The sequence below is a fragment of the Podarcis vaucheri genome, assembly GCF_965113315.1.
Source record: "Podarcis vaucheri genome assembly, chromosome: 6".
NCBI lineage: Eukaryota > Metazoa > Chordata > Lepidosauria > Squamata > Lacertidae > Podarcis > Podarcis vaucheri.
Window position 1 is genome coordinate 62114346 of NC_138764.1, and position 17032 is coordinate 62131377.

General features: G+C 41.2%; 1 protein-coding gene across 13 annotated transcripts in view; it reads left to right on the forward strand.

The window, feature by feature from the left end:
* ANKS1A (ankyrin repeat and sterile alpha motif domain containing 1A) overlaps positions 1 to 17032 on the forward strand; it is a 114958-nt gene that overhangs the window by 40728 nt on the left and 57198 nt on the right. For all 13 annotated transcript variants that reach the window (XM_082226821.1, XM_082226826.1, XM_082226829.1 and 10 more), the window contains 6 exons: positions 5 to 198; positions 2467 to 2547; positions 4244 to 4364; positions 6754 to 6794; positions 8541 to 8655; positions 10434 to 10975. In XM_082226821.1, coding sequence (XP_082082947.1) covers positions 5 to 198; positions 2467 to 2547; positions 4244 to 4364; positions 6754 to 6794; positions 8541 to 8655; positions 10434 to 10975 — 1094 coding nt within the window. The remainder of the gene's footprint in view (positions 1 to 4; positions 199 to 2466; positions 2548 to 4243; positions 4365 to 6753; positions 6795 to 8540; positions 8656 to 10433; positions 10976 to 17032) is intronic.

The window sequence follows — 17032 nt, forward strand, 5'->3', positions numbered from 1 at the left end:
CTAGGCAATGTGGAGAAAGCAGTGACAGAGCTGATCATAGATTTTGATGGAAAGCCAGACGAGTGTCCATATGAAGCCTTGTACAATGCAACTTCCTGCCATTCTTTAGACAGCCTTGCCAGTGGAAGATCTTCAGACAGAGATTCAGTGAATAGGGAAGCGGAGATGACCAGTGTTAAAGTGACAGGAGTGAGGCCTGTATGTAACCTGATGTGTGTTGTCTGTTTCCTTTTTATGGAAAGTAGTCTGGGATATATCTCCAGGCCTGTGCACTCTCCACACTTGCAGTAAGTTGATAGCCTAGCTGTACAGTTTGACCATAATATTAAATAATTGCAACAGGCTTTGCTTACTGAGCAATTGGAAGCCACTCCCTGCTGCATGTGCTACGCGTGATGTTCTCCCAGAGCTCGTGAGCATTATAACTTCATGATGTGATGGCTATCCGGATTTTGGTGAAATTCTACACCAGTATATTTGGCTGTTGAATGTGTTCACTGTGATGAATCTCTTCATGTTTCTCCCGCTACCTCAGGTTGTTCACTGAGTTACAAGGAAAGAAGCTTGTGCAGAGCATGACCTTCATTTAAATATTTTTGTTTTCCATCCAGCTTTCCTCCATCCAAAGAATGTTGAATGCCAGGCTTCTCTGTCACATTGTTAGCTCGTGATTTTAGTTTGGGAGCAAATCAATAATTTACAGAATTTGTAGATGCAATCCAGTAGGGGGAGCTTGGGGGCTTTACAGGATAATTGTATAGCTTCAGTATAATTATATAGCTTCCCTGAAAGCAGTCTTGCCTAAAAGGATCTGCGTTTGCTGGATCTAGTATCTCAAGGTCTGTACGGACTGTGGAGCAGATACAGTTGTGTATTGGAAGCATGCTACCTTGCCTTCATTATTTAATAGCTTCATAGAAAACTGTAGAAATACACATTGAGCAATAATGGAGCAGAGAAAAACAGACAAAAGCTAACAGCTAACTGAGAAGAATAGCACTATAGCCTAGTGCAGTCTGGAATCTACTAATAAAGCAAAGATTGATTACTCCATATCATAAGCATACAAATCAATGCAAAACCACACAGTGAACTAAACTTGAACATGGATTGGTTTTGCATGGGCAGTCTTTGTGTCAGACAGGCTCATCTTATATCTGGGGCAAGAAGAACATGAGATGGACACAAAGCATGGCAGTTAGATGAAGATGGGCCTATAACAGGGAACACTGCAGCAGCGTGTTCTTGTTACTCATACTAGTGAGCAATCCTGATCAGGAAGCCTTTTATACAGACCAAGGAAGAACCACATCTTCTGGCATTTTAGGCAGCTTGCTTGTTGGGTGCCTTCCTTATAGTGTCTTAATTCGGTGTGTGCATGTCGATCTTGCCTGACTCACAGCAGCAGAGCATATGCCCTCGCTGCCCAGGGCGGGGCGTGGAGGGTGCCCTCCCAGGCACGGGATAGCTGCTCGGGTGCATGGAGCAATGCGTGCGCCCTGCAGCCAGGGGCAGAGTGAGCCGCCGATGGCGGACATTTGGTGTGCCGCCAGTCTGACTGCCAAATGTCACCCCCCTCAGTGAAGACACCTGGGGCGGTCTGCCCCCCACTGCACCCCCTTCCTCCACCCCTGCTGACTCAGGTTCTATGTTCATTTCTGACCCACCCTGGCATTAATGTCTACTGGTGTGGAAACACAATGAAGTTTTAGGATGTTAATGAAGCAGAATTTAAGGAATGTGCCCAAAGCATTATTTCCATGCCAACTTTCCATGTACTTGTGAAATTTAGTATATCCAATATCGGTTGCCTGAAACTAGCTATCTAAGTCAAAGTGCAAAGTGCATGCAAAATCCCTCTGGTGGCACTAATGCAAAGACCGATATTTTACTTATTTTATTTAAAACCACTTATATACTGCCTAATATTATACATTTGTGTGAGTGCATAATGGTCATTTAAAACCAGCTAAAATACAAAGACATTAAAATCAAGACAATAAAGTATGATAGATACAGTAGCAAGCATAACCAGCTAAAACGCAGTGAGTCGGATAAATGTGCCCCAAAGGCCTGAGTAAGTAAATAGGCTTTCAGCAAGCAGTAGAAGCACATCACGGTTGCCACTTGCCTGATTTATGAGGGGAAGTGGTTCCACAGGGTGGTGCCACAACAGAAAAGATAGGTGCCAGGCAGATAGTACATCACAGTACCCCCGCAGTGAAGCTCTGTGATTTCAAAGCACTGCCATATCATCAAACATTAGCAAATTCTCTCTAGCCTGTCTAGTCATGAACTGTAACACAGTAATGAGATCATTATTTTAAAACATTAAATTGCCATCAACAGAGGTATTGAAGGGAGGCAAGGTCAGTTCTTCCAGGGCATACCTGCTGCTTCCAAAAAGATCTGAAAGTTGGGAATGAATTTGGCACAGGATACTGACAGCGGCTTTCTGTACTGTAGAGAGAGCGTCCGCCGCCTCCTGCCAAGCCTCCCCCTGATGAAGAGGAGGAACTTGTAGAGAAGCAAAGTTCGTCTTCTAAGGTAAGTGTATTGTTTCCCTCTGAGGGTCTGTTATGATGGAGGAAGTTTCTTCAAACATTTTAATATCTTAGAAGACACAAATATTTTTTCTACACTTCTGTGGTTATTATGAAAGTTAGGGTTGCAATCAACTAACTTTTACTTGTAGTAGGCCCATTGGAATTAATGGCCATGTCTAACTTACATTATTAATTACAGTAGGTCTACTCTGAGTAAACATTAGCTGAATACAAGCCTTAGTATCTTTCCAGTACACCACCTACTTCCAACTCCATCCTCACTCTTGTTTAGAGCCTCTAGATCTTTCATTCCACAACTGGCATTCTGTTAGACATGCACCTGTGGAATACAATTCTGCCTGGTGTATTCCTCGACCCTAGTTTGACAGAATATTTCTCCTTTGAAGAAATGTTCACATTAGGCACTGAAAACCCTGGTTCAGTTCAGACATGGTTTCCTGTAAATGCAACCACAATGCAAGGTGCTGGAGTTGGAAAAACACCTAGACATTTTTGATATTCTCATTCTCTGTGCCTATATATGGCCACACCAATTCAGCCCTTCCCTCTGGCATCACTTTTGACACCATCCCCTATATAGTAGTTGTATTTTCTTCAGTCCTGGTAATTAAATTTGTATACCACCTGTCATACTTGGATCTCAGGATAGTTCACAACAGATAATGTTGCAGCTTGTCATTCTAAGGCAAGCGTGCTGCTACAAGATACTTACCACTTCCTGCATTTCACTAGTGCCTGTTTTACACTTTAAGGACAGTACAATAGCATCTTATGCACATTTAACTTGTGCCATTTCACCCTCCTGTGGTTGAAGCTGGCTGGTTGAAATTGCACAAATTAAATGCACGCAAGGCAGAGAGCTTAAAAGCTCTTTTTGCCCTGGGTTTTCCTGGCGTGAAAAGAGCTTTTGAGCTCTCTGCCTTGTTTACCAAGCAAGGCTCACTCAGCACGCAGGCTCTAGGATGCTTTCGCGAGATCTCATAGGGCTGTCTGAGTTACTGCAAGATCTCATGTGACCCTCCCCAGACTTCCAGAGCCAGCACACCGAGGGGGTCTTGCCCAGTAAGCAAGGCAGAGAGCTTAAACACTCTTTTCATGCTGGGTTGCCCAAGCAAACCCAGTGCAAAGCCTGCGGACGGTTGTGTGAGATCTCATGGAAACGTGGACAGCCCCACAAGATCTTGTGAGAGCATCCTGGAGCATATGCACTTACCGGGTAAGGCCTTCTTGATGTACTGGATCTGCAAGGGTAAGGGGTGCTTGTGTATAAGTAATTCCAAGGGGGCAGTTTGTGTATAAGCACCATTTCCAGAACGTAACCCCCATATAAGGTACAGTTGTACTGCACTGGTACTAAAGGACTCTGAGGGCACTGCAAAGTGTGCTTCAAATTGCAGTACTATAGCAGAAAATGGGGATTTTGGTATGGGACATTTGAGGTGGAAGAGAAACAGCATTAAGGGACTTGTGGGTATAGTTGAGGCAGAACGGTAATGGGATCGTAGGAGGAGGGAAAGTGTTATCTGTCGGTAAAGAAGACACTGTAGCACTGAAGGTTATACTCCTGCGACTTTGATCTCTTAAGCATATTCCATGAGCAAAAAGAGCCTCGTCAGTGACACTGCTAGCTTTTGCCTAACTGCACATGCCATGTGTGTGTCTTTGTGTTTGGTCAGGGTTTTGTCAGCAAGAGGAAGAGTAGGGGAAGCACAGCTGATGAAGAAGAGGAGCATCCTTATGAGCTGCTGCTAACAGCAGAAACTAAGAAACACGCTGCAACAGATAAAAAAACAAAAGGTAAAAGTTATTGCAAATATATGTAATTAGCATGTATTGGGCAGAAGATGAGACGTTCAAACCATTATTGTTTTAGTTGGGTGGGCAGGCTTATTTTGCAGTGACTGTCTGATAAGATACTTTTGTAAGATTTTGGTTAAACTATTTCTTCCTTGGCATCTTATTCGTGATTTTTCTAGTACCTGTGATGACTATTAGTGTCTTAACTTTTTTGTTTTACAAAAGTTTTAATTTGGAAAAATAAAGCTAGGTGGAAGTCTCTCATCTGGGCAACAAGTCATTGGTATGCAAGGATTAGTGGAACAGCTCTGATCAAAGTATCTACCAATGCACCAACTGATATGGCTTCCTTTGACATAATCTGCTCTTTTTGTTGAAGCCAGCTGGGAAAGTAATTAACAAAGGAGAGAGGCAAACACATACAAACAAATCTCCTATTGACCCACCTAATGGAAATTAACTATTCCCTCATATTCGATACTTAATTATTCTGTCCTACAGGAGCCCAGCTAATGTGTCTTGCATGTGATTTGATAACTGCGATGTTCTTTGAATTTTGTTGTTACAAAGCTTGCACCCTTACTACTTCAAGTGAGAGGTAACTTGAGAGCACTTCATGCGTTACATTTTCCTTTAAATATATATATATAGAGAGAGAGAGAATATTATTAAATGGTCAGCTCATAAAACATAAAATTCAGAATAAATGACCAACCCTGAATCAAATAAATTCTCTAAAAATATTACTAAAACAAAAATATTTTCAGCAGTTGACAGCATATCAGAATTGTGGGTCTATACCTGCTTTCGGTAGGAACAATAGTCTAAATTACTGGTGGCACTATGCTAAAAGCCTTGGTTTGCATGAAAACTAAGCACTGCTGTTCAAAGGACAGCATGTAAATCATGTACCCTGCTCCTATGCATATTGATTTGAAAGAAAGTCTTATGTTTAGTGGGACATACAAGCAACCCCATATGTACGTGTGTTCAACTCTTGCATGACTGCATATATGTGCAGCTCCGGGAAATAAATAAATAATTCAATTTAAACTGCAAAAGGTGCAAAATGGCCCCAAAACAGCACAAAGACTGCAGGAAACGTGTTGAAAATGGCTAGTAAGTGCTGCTTGTTTTTAAAAGGGTTTCCAGAGGTTTAGAGGGTGTTTACAGGCTTTTTGGATTATGTTCCCCAGTATACATCTAGACCGGATAGATGGGAGGTGGCCTGCTCTTGATGGGGTTACACTCCCAGCTTAGGGGTACTTCTAGATCCATCGCTTTTGCTTGAGGCACAGGTGGCTTCAGTGGAGCAGAGTGCCTTCCATCAGCTTTGGATGGTGGCCCAGCTGCACCCCTATCTGGATAGGAATAGCCTAACTTTGTTGTCTGTGCTCCAGTAACCTCTATGTTAGATTACTGCTATGTTGGGAATCTGGTGTGAGAGACCTACATAGTTCCAGTCACCACACACAGGTGTCCCAAACAGTTCATTGGTGCAGAAGATAAAAGCTTCAGTAATACAGTTCCGGACTTTGATATATACCTAGGTTTTGCGGATACAGATAGAGGTATATAAAAGTACAAGGAACCTCTGTTACCACAGTAATTCAAAACGTAATACAGACGCCAACTCCCTTCACAATACTCACTGACTTGACTAATAAGCCGACAAGGAGTGCCTCTCCCCATATGAACTGACCCAGACCCTATGACAGAGCTTACCAGACTTTTCATGTCGGTGACACACTTTTAAGACATGCATAATTTCACGACACTAATTCAGTTTTACCAGCAAACCGGAGGTTAAATGAACCCCTTTCTAGCCCTGGGAGGAACACGGGGAGTGTTTGCATGACACACCTACACACTGCAGCCAACACACTTAAATGTCACAACACACAGTTTGGAAAGCTCTGCCCTATGAAAGACATCTGAGGCCCATGTCTGTGTGCCTCTTCTATCAGAAAGCAAATGATGAGGATTGAATGTGGGGCAATGCTATCCTACTGAACTATGGTCCTTCGTAGTTTTATGCAGCCCATACTGTTGTACTGCTGATAGTAATCTAGTGTTGTGACATAGTTCCCCAATTTTGACAGTTGCCTCCAAACAACTGTCTTCCAGGTAGGATTTATGTTGCCTTTCCCCTACCCCCATTTTCTTTCTCAGCATGATCTACTCCTTTAGGTTATAAGCGGTTCTCCACGTGATGGAGGAAAAGTTGACACACTGCTTTGTAGGGCTGGAAAACCACCTGTCTGTTTGGAAACTGTATTTGAGTGATGCCACCTTCCACTGTTGTCTGCTGCCCTTCTCTTAACTGTTACTGGCCAAGGACAGGAATTCATAGTTCACATGTTAAATATTTTTATTTTTAAATTCTTAGGTGAATCATCTTCAGGTCCTGCCAGCAGTGTCCAGCCACAGGTAGGACAGCATCGATCCTTAATATGCCTTGAACCTAAATATAATGGATATAAACAGCTTGGGAGGGAAATCTTAACGTTTTATGTTTACTGTAGGAGCAAAAACCATTTGCAGTTTATATGCAAGTTGGTCAGTATGGGCTTAAATGGCAAAGGACTGTACATGAAGTAAGTGAAAGAAGGAAAATGCCTGTGACTTCTTCATGTGACGTATTTGCCTAGTGGGGAAAGTTGTAATAAATTATGATGGGAAGTCTAACATCATGTTCTTTGAGATCTGATGGGTTATTTGGAAAATGGAATCAAAATGGAAACATGAACTCACTATTATTTACTTATTTAATAAAAAAATTATATACACTGCAGCTGACACACTAATGTGTTGTGACACACAGTTTGGAAATCACTGTTTTATAGAGAGATACTTTACTACTGGGCTACTTCTTCCCTGCCAAGATGTACTTGTAAGTTAAGGAGGCTATGGTCTTCCTGTAATGCCTGCATGTTTTGCAGAACAAACCAGATGGAAAGCCAAGTATGGTACCTTCCTAGATTAACTTTCCAGTATAAGCAACAGACATATCATTTATGCATGTATTATATTTGCATCCCATCTTTTCTTCCACATGCTCAATTTTTTATCCGCATAACAAGCTTATGTACCTCGTACCTACGGGACCGCCTCTCCTGATATGCCCCACGGAGGACCTTAAGGTCCATATATAGCAACATGCTAGAGGTCCCGGGCCATAAGGAAGTTAGATTAGCCTCAACCAGAGCCAGGGCCTTCTCAACACTGGCTCCGGCCTGGTGGAATGCTGTGTCTCATGAGACCAGGGCCCTGCGGGATCTGATTTCTTTCCGCAGGGACTGTAAGATAGAGTTGTTCCACCTGGCCTTTGACTTAGGATCAGTTTGATTCCCTCCCCCTCTTTCTTTTTCCTTTCTCCTCCTGTGAAGAGGTTGCATCCTAATGTTTTAATGTTGTATTTTAATCTTTTTTAAATTGTATTTTAATCAACTTGTTTTTATTATTGGTTGTTAGCTGCCCTGAGCCCGGTCTTGGCTGGGGAGGGCGGGGTATAAATAAATTGTTGTTGTTGTTGTTGTTGTTGTTAGACAGGTTACGACATGTTTGATGAATATTGCTGTGGTAACATGTTCAGGAAGGTTTGTCATGACCACCAAAAAGGGAGATGTGAAATCAAATGTAACAGAAAAAAAGCAGAAAGTAGTACGGTCAGGACATAGTACAATATGTGTGTACAACTGGCATGCTTGCTGGTTTGGTGTGCAATATGGTGCCAGGCATCTGGTATTAGAGTTGGCATTTTGAGAATCCCATGCTTCCACATTCTGAAAACCATATTTTCTAATCATCATGGTTGTAAAGAGCAGCTTAGAAATAAGCAGGGAGCATCTGATTTATCAAAACAAGGAGGTAGGCATTTTCAGGGGCTCAGGGCTCCAGTGATTCCCATGCTATTTTCTTTTCCCTTAACCTTGTTCATGATCTAATTCATGATCTAAACCAACGTTTTGTCCTTTTCACCCTTCTATTCCTTTCTGCCACTTGTCAAAGTTCCCACTTATACAAAGTCACATTTTGAAACCTTGGAAGCGGGATACATAGAAAACATTTTGTACTTAGTTGCAGGAGTATTATTCTGGGTGTAGAGTTTGTGCTTTGGCACATGCTGCTTTGATAATGGCATTGGAACTTAAATAATATAAGATCCTTTTGCAGGCCTGGCCACGAAAAGGTCAGTCTTCCCAAGATTGCCAGTGGCCACTGAATTGCCAAGCTTCTTCTGACTTTGCTTCTAGTCATTCTGAGCAATATCCAAGTCCTGAATCAAAAGGTAAGTGCTCATTCAAAGTCTTTCCAATTTCACTGAAGTGTACTTAGAAAAAAGCAACACCAGTTTTTTCTGATGGAAAAGCATAGTTTGGAGTGTTAAATATGGAGCATTACTAAAACGCTTGCAAAGGTTTCTCACAAGACTTTGCTCATGACAGACAATATTTTTCTGTTTGCTGTTTTGCTTTTAGGAGATGGAAAGCACATCCACTGTTTCACTTGAACAGTGACCCTATTGTTGGGCTTCATTGCTGGCTTTGGGACAGTCAAATGTTCCAGTGTGCAACACACACTGTCAGCTGCTTCTCCACCCTCTGAATGCAGTGCTGCTAAATATTAACATTATGTATAGATACCACATTAAATAGTCTCAGTCCTTGCACAAAAGGTGGGAAGACATTCTGCACTTTTATCTCTTTCTTTCCTCTGACCTTTAGCCAAGGCTGGATTAAAATGGTTGTGAATCCCGGTGCAGTTCCCAAAATTGGGGCCCCCTTCCTCTAAAAAAAGAACACATGAAATAAGGTACCAAAAAATAAGTATTGTAGTATCTTAAAGCCTGAGAAATTAATTATGGCATCATATTTTGTGGACTACAAAATATGCTCTGAGCCTGAGGAGTTTGACAGCTCTCGGCAAACCCCAAACAAAACCTTGATAAACAAACAAACAAATAAACAAACAAAAATACTCTGAGCACATGAAGTTTCACATTATAAACTCTTATAAGTCATAATTGTTTCTTGTTCACTTTCTGCCTTGGGCCAGTCACCAACTCTCAGCCTAGCCTAGCTCACATGGCTGTTGTGGAAATATAAAAGAAGCTCTAAAATGGCTACAAATGGGGACTTAGGGCTTGAAACCTAGGCATAACATTTTGATTCCTTTAACCAAGAGTGATATGTACTATAAAAGGCCATGTTTTTGGTCCTGCCTCTTTCTGCCCTTTAAACACCATCCCGTATTTAGCTATTAAGGACCTTTGTATTGTAGTTAGGATGCTAGGTGGGGGAAGGTCTTTAAATTTCACTTCTACCTATAGTGAGTATTGGAAATTGTATTAATAAAACTGTCTCTTCACTACAAACTTTTGAATAATTCATATCTGCCAATGCTTTAAATCAGGTCCTCTTATTTGATACTAGACTTATGTTTTAATTTGTTGTTAAGTTTCACGTTTCAGCAGCAGTTCATATTGCAAGCAATAGGGCAATCCACTCTGTGTAGAGGAATTTGTTAATGAGAAGCAAGCTTTTGGTGGAGTTAACCTCACTACAGAGCTCTTATTTCTCTTGCATAAGGAGGTGAGCTCAAGCCACTAGGGAAGGAAGCAGCTGTAGGGAGGAGGGGGAAATGTTTTTGAACTTGCAGGTTGTTTGCAGCTTTTATTTTTCCCCACCCAGTGCTCTGTGCCAAGGGTAGGGAGTGCTGCTCTAAATAACACTTTGGCCTTTATGGAAATATCTTGTGTTCCAGGAGTCTCAGCCTGCCCCTCTCTCTGCAGAGTATAGTTAGCACTTCTCCAAACCTTATATAGCAAGGGCTGATTGTTAGTGTTAACAGGAATAAAATGAAACGGGGCGGGCTGCCAGATTGCATAAATCAGGCCAGTGTTTGGAATTTCATAAATGCTCTGACTTCGGGTACGATCTGAGCACTCAGAACAATACTGAACTGTTCTTTTTAATTTCTCCCTCTCAGTGAGGGAAAGCCGAAGCTCTGTTTCTTAATTTCTGTGTTTGGCCTTTGTTTTTTTGTTTTGCTTCCATCTTACCGAAGACCAAAGGAGGAGCAGCAACAGCCAAGCAGATGCCCAAGATGTCCAAGTGCTGGATCAGTTCTCAGGTCTGCTGCATGGTTCTTCTCCGGTGTGTGAAATAAATGAGGACCCTTTCAGACTTATTTCTGCTGTGGGCAAAGGAAGTACCGAGGGGACTGCTATGCAGCTTGAAGATGTTGAGGAATCCATATCGGTACAGACTAGCAGTGCAGACCAAAATAAAGTGGTCTATTCAACTGTCCGCCATACCAGTGACAACAAGTTGGACCCTGAAACTTTAGCACATCCTCACTTGCCACAGCACCCTGGTGGTGCTGAGGAAGGAGACAAGAGCAGTGTTGTGGGCAGAATTTACCCGGGAGGCAAGCCCAGAGCAGAACTCAAACTTAGCCGTAGCTTGTCAAAATCGGACTCTGACCTCTTGACCACCTCCCCAACAGAGGACGATACTATGGGGAGCAGAAGTGAATCACTTTCCAATTGTAGTGCTGGAAAGAAAAGGCTGGAGAAATCACCTTCATTTGCTTCAGAGTGGGATGAGGTAAGGCTGACCTTGACCTTATAAATCTGTTTTCGGTGGAATATTGTTGCAAGAGTTGATTTTAATACAGCATTTTGGAGGGTAAAAAGATTGGAGACGATGCTTTTTTGTCATATCTCTGTTTTACTTCCCCTTTTTGTAGATAATTACAATTTATCCTCATAAATTGAACCTGGAGCTCTGAACATAGTTGGTGCAGAATTGAGGGGGGGTGCTTAAAAGATTTTTAAACATATTGTTAGAAATTCAGGTTCAGGGTGTGAATTCCCTTGGCTTGTCTGCGACTTTGTAGAATGAATTCTGTACTGCTGGGGTGGGGGGGTGGGGGGGTGGAGGAAGCTGAAAGTGCTGGAGAATCAGTTGTCACATTGGAAAAGCTTCCACAGCTTAGTCTCTCTAGAATAGCTTGTAGAAAAGAGTGGGTCACATATCTAGGTCACCACTGTCTGCTTTGTATAAATGAGAAGTCATCAGTAAAGATGAGGAGTTCCTAAATACCTTTGCACAGGTAGCATAAAGGAACTAGTTCAGAAGATTAATAGAAAGCCAGCTTACTGTTACATGCGCAAGACCACTAACTGGTTAAACTTGCTGATAGAAAGTTGCCTTAGTGAATAACTCAGCTAAGATTAAGTGTCCCTCTTGAAGCTTCACCACAGCATTACTGAAGCATTCTTCAGTAATGCTGATTCTACGGACTCTAAAAGTAGAGTCACATGAAAGATGCAAGTATAAACTGCTTCTAAATAATTAAAAGGGGCTCAAACTCCAACTGAGGGTCAGTTTTGAGGAACTACATGTCCAGTCTAAAACGAATGTAAAGGGAATTCGCTTGTCTGGCAAATTACATCCGTTGTGAAATAATCGAGTCACTATTTATGTAAAAGAATCACTATTTATATAGCTCAGTGGCATGTCTTTGTAATCATAAGAAATAGATTAACCTTTATATTAAATGATTCTGCACATTTGGGAAGATGATAAATAAATTTATTTAAAATAACAGGAGGACCTGTCCTGTGCCCACCTAGCCAGGGTGACAGTGGGATATAGTTTCCAAAAATACTGTGAACATGGGATTATTTTGGAAGCATTGTTCTCTGAATCTAACACTATATGCATTCTGTGTCTTATTTTTGAAGTACCGGCAATACTGTCTATTTTTTAAAAAGTACATTTTCTTTTACCAAAACTACATAGGTAGCAAATAATGAACCTGAGGAGGGGGTGGGCTACTGATAGAAAGGAGTGGGGGTGCAGGGGAGGAGAGGTGGGATTAAGAGTTCATGACTCCCTGTGTGTATCTGTCTTCACTTAGGACTTTCATTAGCCCAAGCAGTGTTATGCAAACAAGTCCATATACGTATGGAGTCATATGCCACAGCATTTTTCTTCTTGCTTTGCCTGCAAAAGGCTAGTCCATCACATGACAAAAGTATAGGAAGTTGTAGGAAGAAAAATTGGGAGTGGAACACATTTAATCTATAGTCGAGGTCTAGAAGATTATGCTTGCAGATTTTGTGCTAGCTCTGAGTTCATTGGTTTTGTGGATTCAGTACACTGCCCTTTTGTGCTCTAATGTTTTCAGGTATCTGCAATACACATGCCTAAATTTTCACCTGTCAAATAATCACCTCTATGTCTGGCAGCTGAAGGAAGTATCAGGCAAAATTAATATAATCAGCTGACTGCAGAAAAATCTGTTTTACAAAACAGCAGAATTGTTTTTCCATAAGGAATTGGATTCCTTTAATATTAAAACAATAAAAATACCTGTACTAAGCATCAGAAACAAATATTTGTTTTATCAAGGTGGGTGGTTATGCACAATGGTGTGTTCTGTTTGCATAGCTGTGGATTAATGCCATGACTGATAATTTTGTACTGTTTGCTGGAAGTGCTACATATGATTCAATTTATGTTAGGGGTAAATATATTACATTGCATATAATAACAGTTCTTGGTCTGGAAACTGTCTCATGCATTGCAAAAATGAATACTGCCATTAACACTTGCAGTTTTGATCTTAGTTACTAACTCCTATCTAAATATTTTGTGTTGGAAAATTATAAATGAGTGCAACTGCTGTCTAAACTTGTATATAGTGGCCTTAAATAGTTCAAGATGTTCTGTTTCCCAAACAGGGCATTGAAGAGCTTTCACAATACCTTTCCAATGATGTTTTAATGTTCAGTCTGTTTCTTTCAGAATTATTGGTTACATCATCTTTAAAGACTCTGATTGGGGTCAGTGATACTTGGACTATAGAGAACTGCTGGAACAGTTACTCATCCTGCTGTTCTGTACTAATGGTTATTTGCTGTTCCATCTGTGTTCTGATGGTAGTCTAGGCTGCATTTTGAAAAAATAAAGCAAGTCCAGCTCTTGACTCATGTATTTGGTAGCTATTTAGCAGAACGCTAATTGCTGTTAAAAGAACTGCTTTAACTCACATGCAGTTTACTGAGCTGGTTAGAAAATAGACTTTTCCTTTCATAGGAGATCATACTCCTTCCTCTTCCCCCATGTGAAATTCCTCTTTCCTTGTCAGCATTAACCATTATCTAGCTGAGTCTAGATGAAGACTGGTATCCAACAAAGTCATCCTGTTAGCGCAAGGATTTTTGCCTTCAACACAGAATTTCCTCTCCCCTGTCTGCTCCAAATAAATAAAAAATTGTCCTGTAGCACCTTAGAGACCAGCTAAGTTTGTTCTGGGTATAAGCTTTCGTGTGCATGCTTATACCCAGAACAAACTTAGTTGGTCTCTAAGGTGCTACTGGACAATTTTTTATTTATTTCGACTGTGTCTGACCAACATGGCTACCTACCTGAATCTGTCTGCTCCAGATAGTTCATGGAACCCCCAGAACAGATTTAGGTATAACCTGAAACCTGCGCTGACTAGAGGCTAATCCAGTATGGTCTGCAGTCTCCATCTGTAGGCTGAGTTATATCCAGACCAGCCAAACTTTTGCTCTTCCTCTCTTCACTAACCCCCTGCCTCTGCACAGCATCCAAACAGCTAAAGGAAAGCTTGCTCATTATTTTGTGACATGTTGCTTCCTCCTAATAAAGCTGTTGCCAGGTTGTGGATTTTTGCATATTTTTCTTGTGGACTAAGGCACCTTCTTTTTGCTTTCATTGATTTTATATGGAAATAAGTATAGTTAACTTAATCTGAATCTAACCCAGGGCACATTAAAGTTGTTAGGTTAGCGTTTTAACCAGGAGTTTAGCACTGGTTTGCAACCATGTTTAATGTAACTCTTAACAGATGCAAAGCTATCTCATGATTAACACTGACAAGGAGAGGGAAATAACTCAAGTGTGGGGAGATTGAAATTTACTCATAATTTCTTAAATAGTTAGCTAAGTTGAAGTTATGTCTACACTAGGCATCATTAGAAATTTATGTTCTTTTAAAATACCTTGATACTTTCATGAAAATCCTGTGTTAATATATTGATCCTATCATTATAAGAGAACAAGGATGGTGTTCATGGTGAGTTCCGGCATCTTTTTCTAGAAAACCAGCACTGTGTATAAGTTAGGTTAAAATGGGAAGGAATGACTTGTTTATAGGTGCTCACTTTCGTTCCCAATCTGAAGCTGCATAAGGCAGAGTTCTGCCCTACCTTGAGCCCTTAAGTAAGACAGATACTACTGGCTTGTCAGTAAGAGCCTTTTCCAAGCCAATGGGGCACACTATATACCTCAGTTCCTGCTCCAATTTGTAGACTTGTTGAATGGCAAAGGCTGAAGTCGGCACCCTGACAATGGCTTAAAAGCAGGGTGTAGAAATATCAAAGGAAGAAGCAAAACATAATATAGCAGAACCTTGCTTATTGCTTCACTTCACTGTGGAATAAATTAAGGATTGAACTTATGTCTGAAGTGGGCTGTAGTTAGTATAAATATTTGAATGCCTTTAAACTTAGCTGAAGGCTAAAGTGGTAAATTTGTTTCTGTAATCTGCTCATAAATATTCAGCTGACGTGAATTCAGTGTGCAGCAGTCAAAGCGCACTAAATTTTACATAATGTGAATAGATTGCTTTTGTACTTGAAGGTTGGAGTAGGATGTGTGACGCCTCTGCCAGGATGTGAAATGCTGGCATGACAGTTTCAGAATCATGTTTAACTTGTATATATGCATTTTTTCAGGTGTAGAACAACTTTAGACTCCACTTTGTATGGCTTTGATTATTTTAAAGGACCGTCTGTCCCATTCAAGCAAATGAGCAGAACAGTACTTAATACTTATTTTTACTTATTTATGAATGGGTGTTCTCACCATGTCTCACCTGGTAATGGGCTGGATGAGAGCCAATAATCTGAAGATCAATCCAAACAAGACAAAGGCACTTAGTGGGTGGTTCCCTTGACCAGATGGATGGGATCAGAGTAGATATGCAGCTTGGAGGTACTTCTGAATCAGTTCCGGTTGTTGGAGGCTCAAGTGGCTTTGGTGGCACCGAGTGTCTTCCACCAACTTTAATTGTTAACTATTCTGTGGTTTGCTTGCGACACGGGTGGCGCTGTGGGCTAAACTACAGAGCCTAGGACTTGCCGATCAGAAGGTTGGCGGTTTGAATCCCCACGACGGGGTGAGCTCCCGTTGCTCGGTCCCAGCTCCTGCCAACCTAGCAGTTCGAAAGCACATCAAAGTGCAAGTAGATAAATAGGTACCGCTCTGGCGGGAAAGTAAACGGCATTTCCATGTGCTGCTCTAGTTCGCCAGAAGCGGCATAGTCATGCTGGCCACATGACCCGGAAGCTGTACGCCAGCTGTACGCTTAGCTTCTGGGTTTTTTGGGTTTTTTACAAATGTTATTTTAAACATCTTTTTTTCAGTTCATTACATACCATTTCCCAGTAAGCTTTAACCTTTCTACAAGACCCCCACCTTAATAATCCTACCTAGTTAGTATTTCTATTTACCGTTAGTTGATAGGACCTTGTTAACAATGTACTGTAATCAATTTCCAATCATAATTTGTGAAACAAGTTTAAACTGCTTGCATCAGTTTTATGAGACATCCTGTAAATGTACTAGTAATTTTAACAGAAAATGTTTTGTGCTGTTACAGTTTGCACATTGGGGACCTGTATGGTTTCCAAACATGTGTAATGATGACATATTGAGAGACACATGTTGCATATGCAGTTCCCCACACAGAGGTCATCTAGGAAAAATGTGATGCGTAACGCAGGCTGTAGAGCAGCCAGAACTGCAACTCATTTGTGCATCTTTGTGCAGCTTATGTAAAGCCAGCCCATGGACTCTCCCTATTATGTAGATCAGCTGCATCCAGGACTGGAAACACTGCCAGCTTGAATGGGCGTGTAGAATACTTGTGCCAAGGATTCTCAGATATTTGTCACTTCTGATTTTAGATCAGATATATATCACTGCTATGTAGCAAAGCCTCATAATTTGCAATGCCTGGAAGCATAACTATAGTGCTCTGGTTTAATGTTGAGACACCTTTACCAAATTATCCCATGCTACTTTCCCCCCACCCCTTTTTTAGTGTACAGTCATACCTTAGAAGTCAAAAGGAATCTGTTCCAGAAGTCCGTTTGACTTCCAAAACGTTTGAAAACCAAATCTTGGGTTCTGATTCGGAAGCCACGTTGGACGTTTAGGTTCCATAAGAACATTTGCAAACCGGAACAATCATTTCCAGGTTTGTGGCGTTCGGGAGCCAAAACATCTGAGTTCCAGGGTGCTTGGGATCCAAGATATAACTGTACTTTGCAACTTTCCCTTTTGCCTTCTGCATGGACCTTTCTATAATTCCTAATTTGTTCCTAGTCTGTCTTTAGAATACGTGCTCATTTGCCTTGCAACAAGTCATGTGAAGCAATGCTTTTTGCAACTGAACCTTGTAATATACTATATATGGTTTGTATTGCAAGTACTGTACACAAATCTATAGGATATCACCACTGTAAATACTTTAAAATGCAGACATCCTGTTAGAGCACCTGCTTTGATTTTCAGTTTCTCAGCTTTGTGGAGCTTGAGCCAACATGAGATAGCTTTAATTCT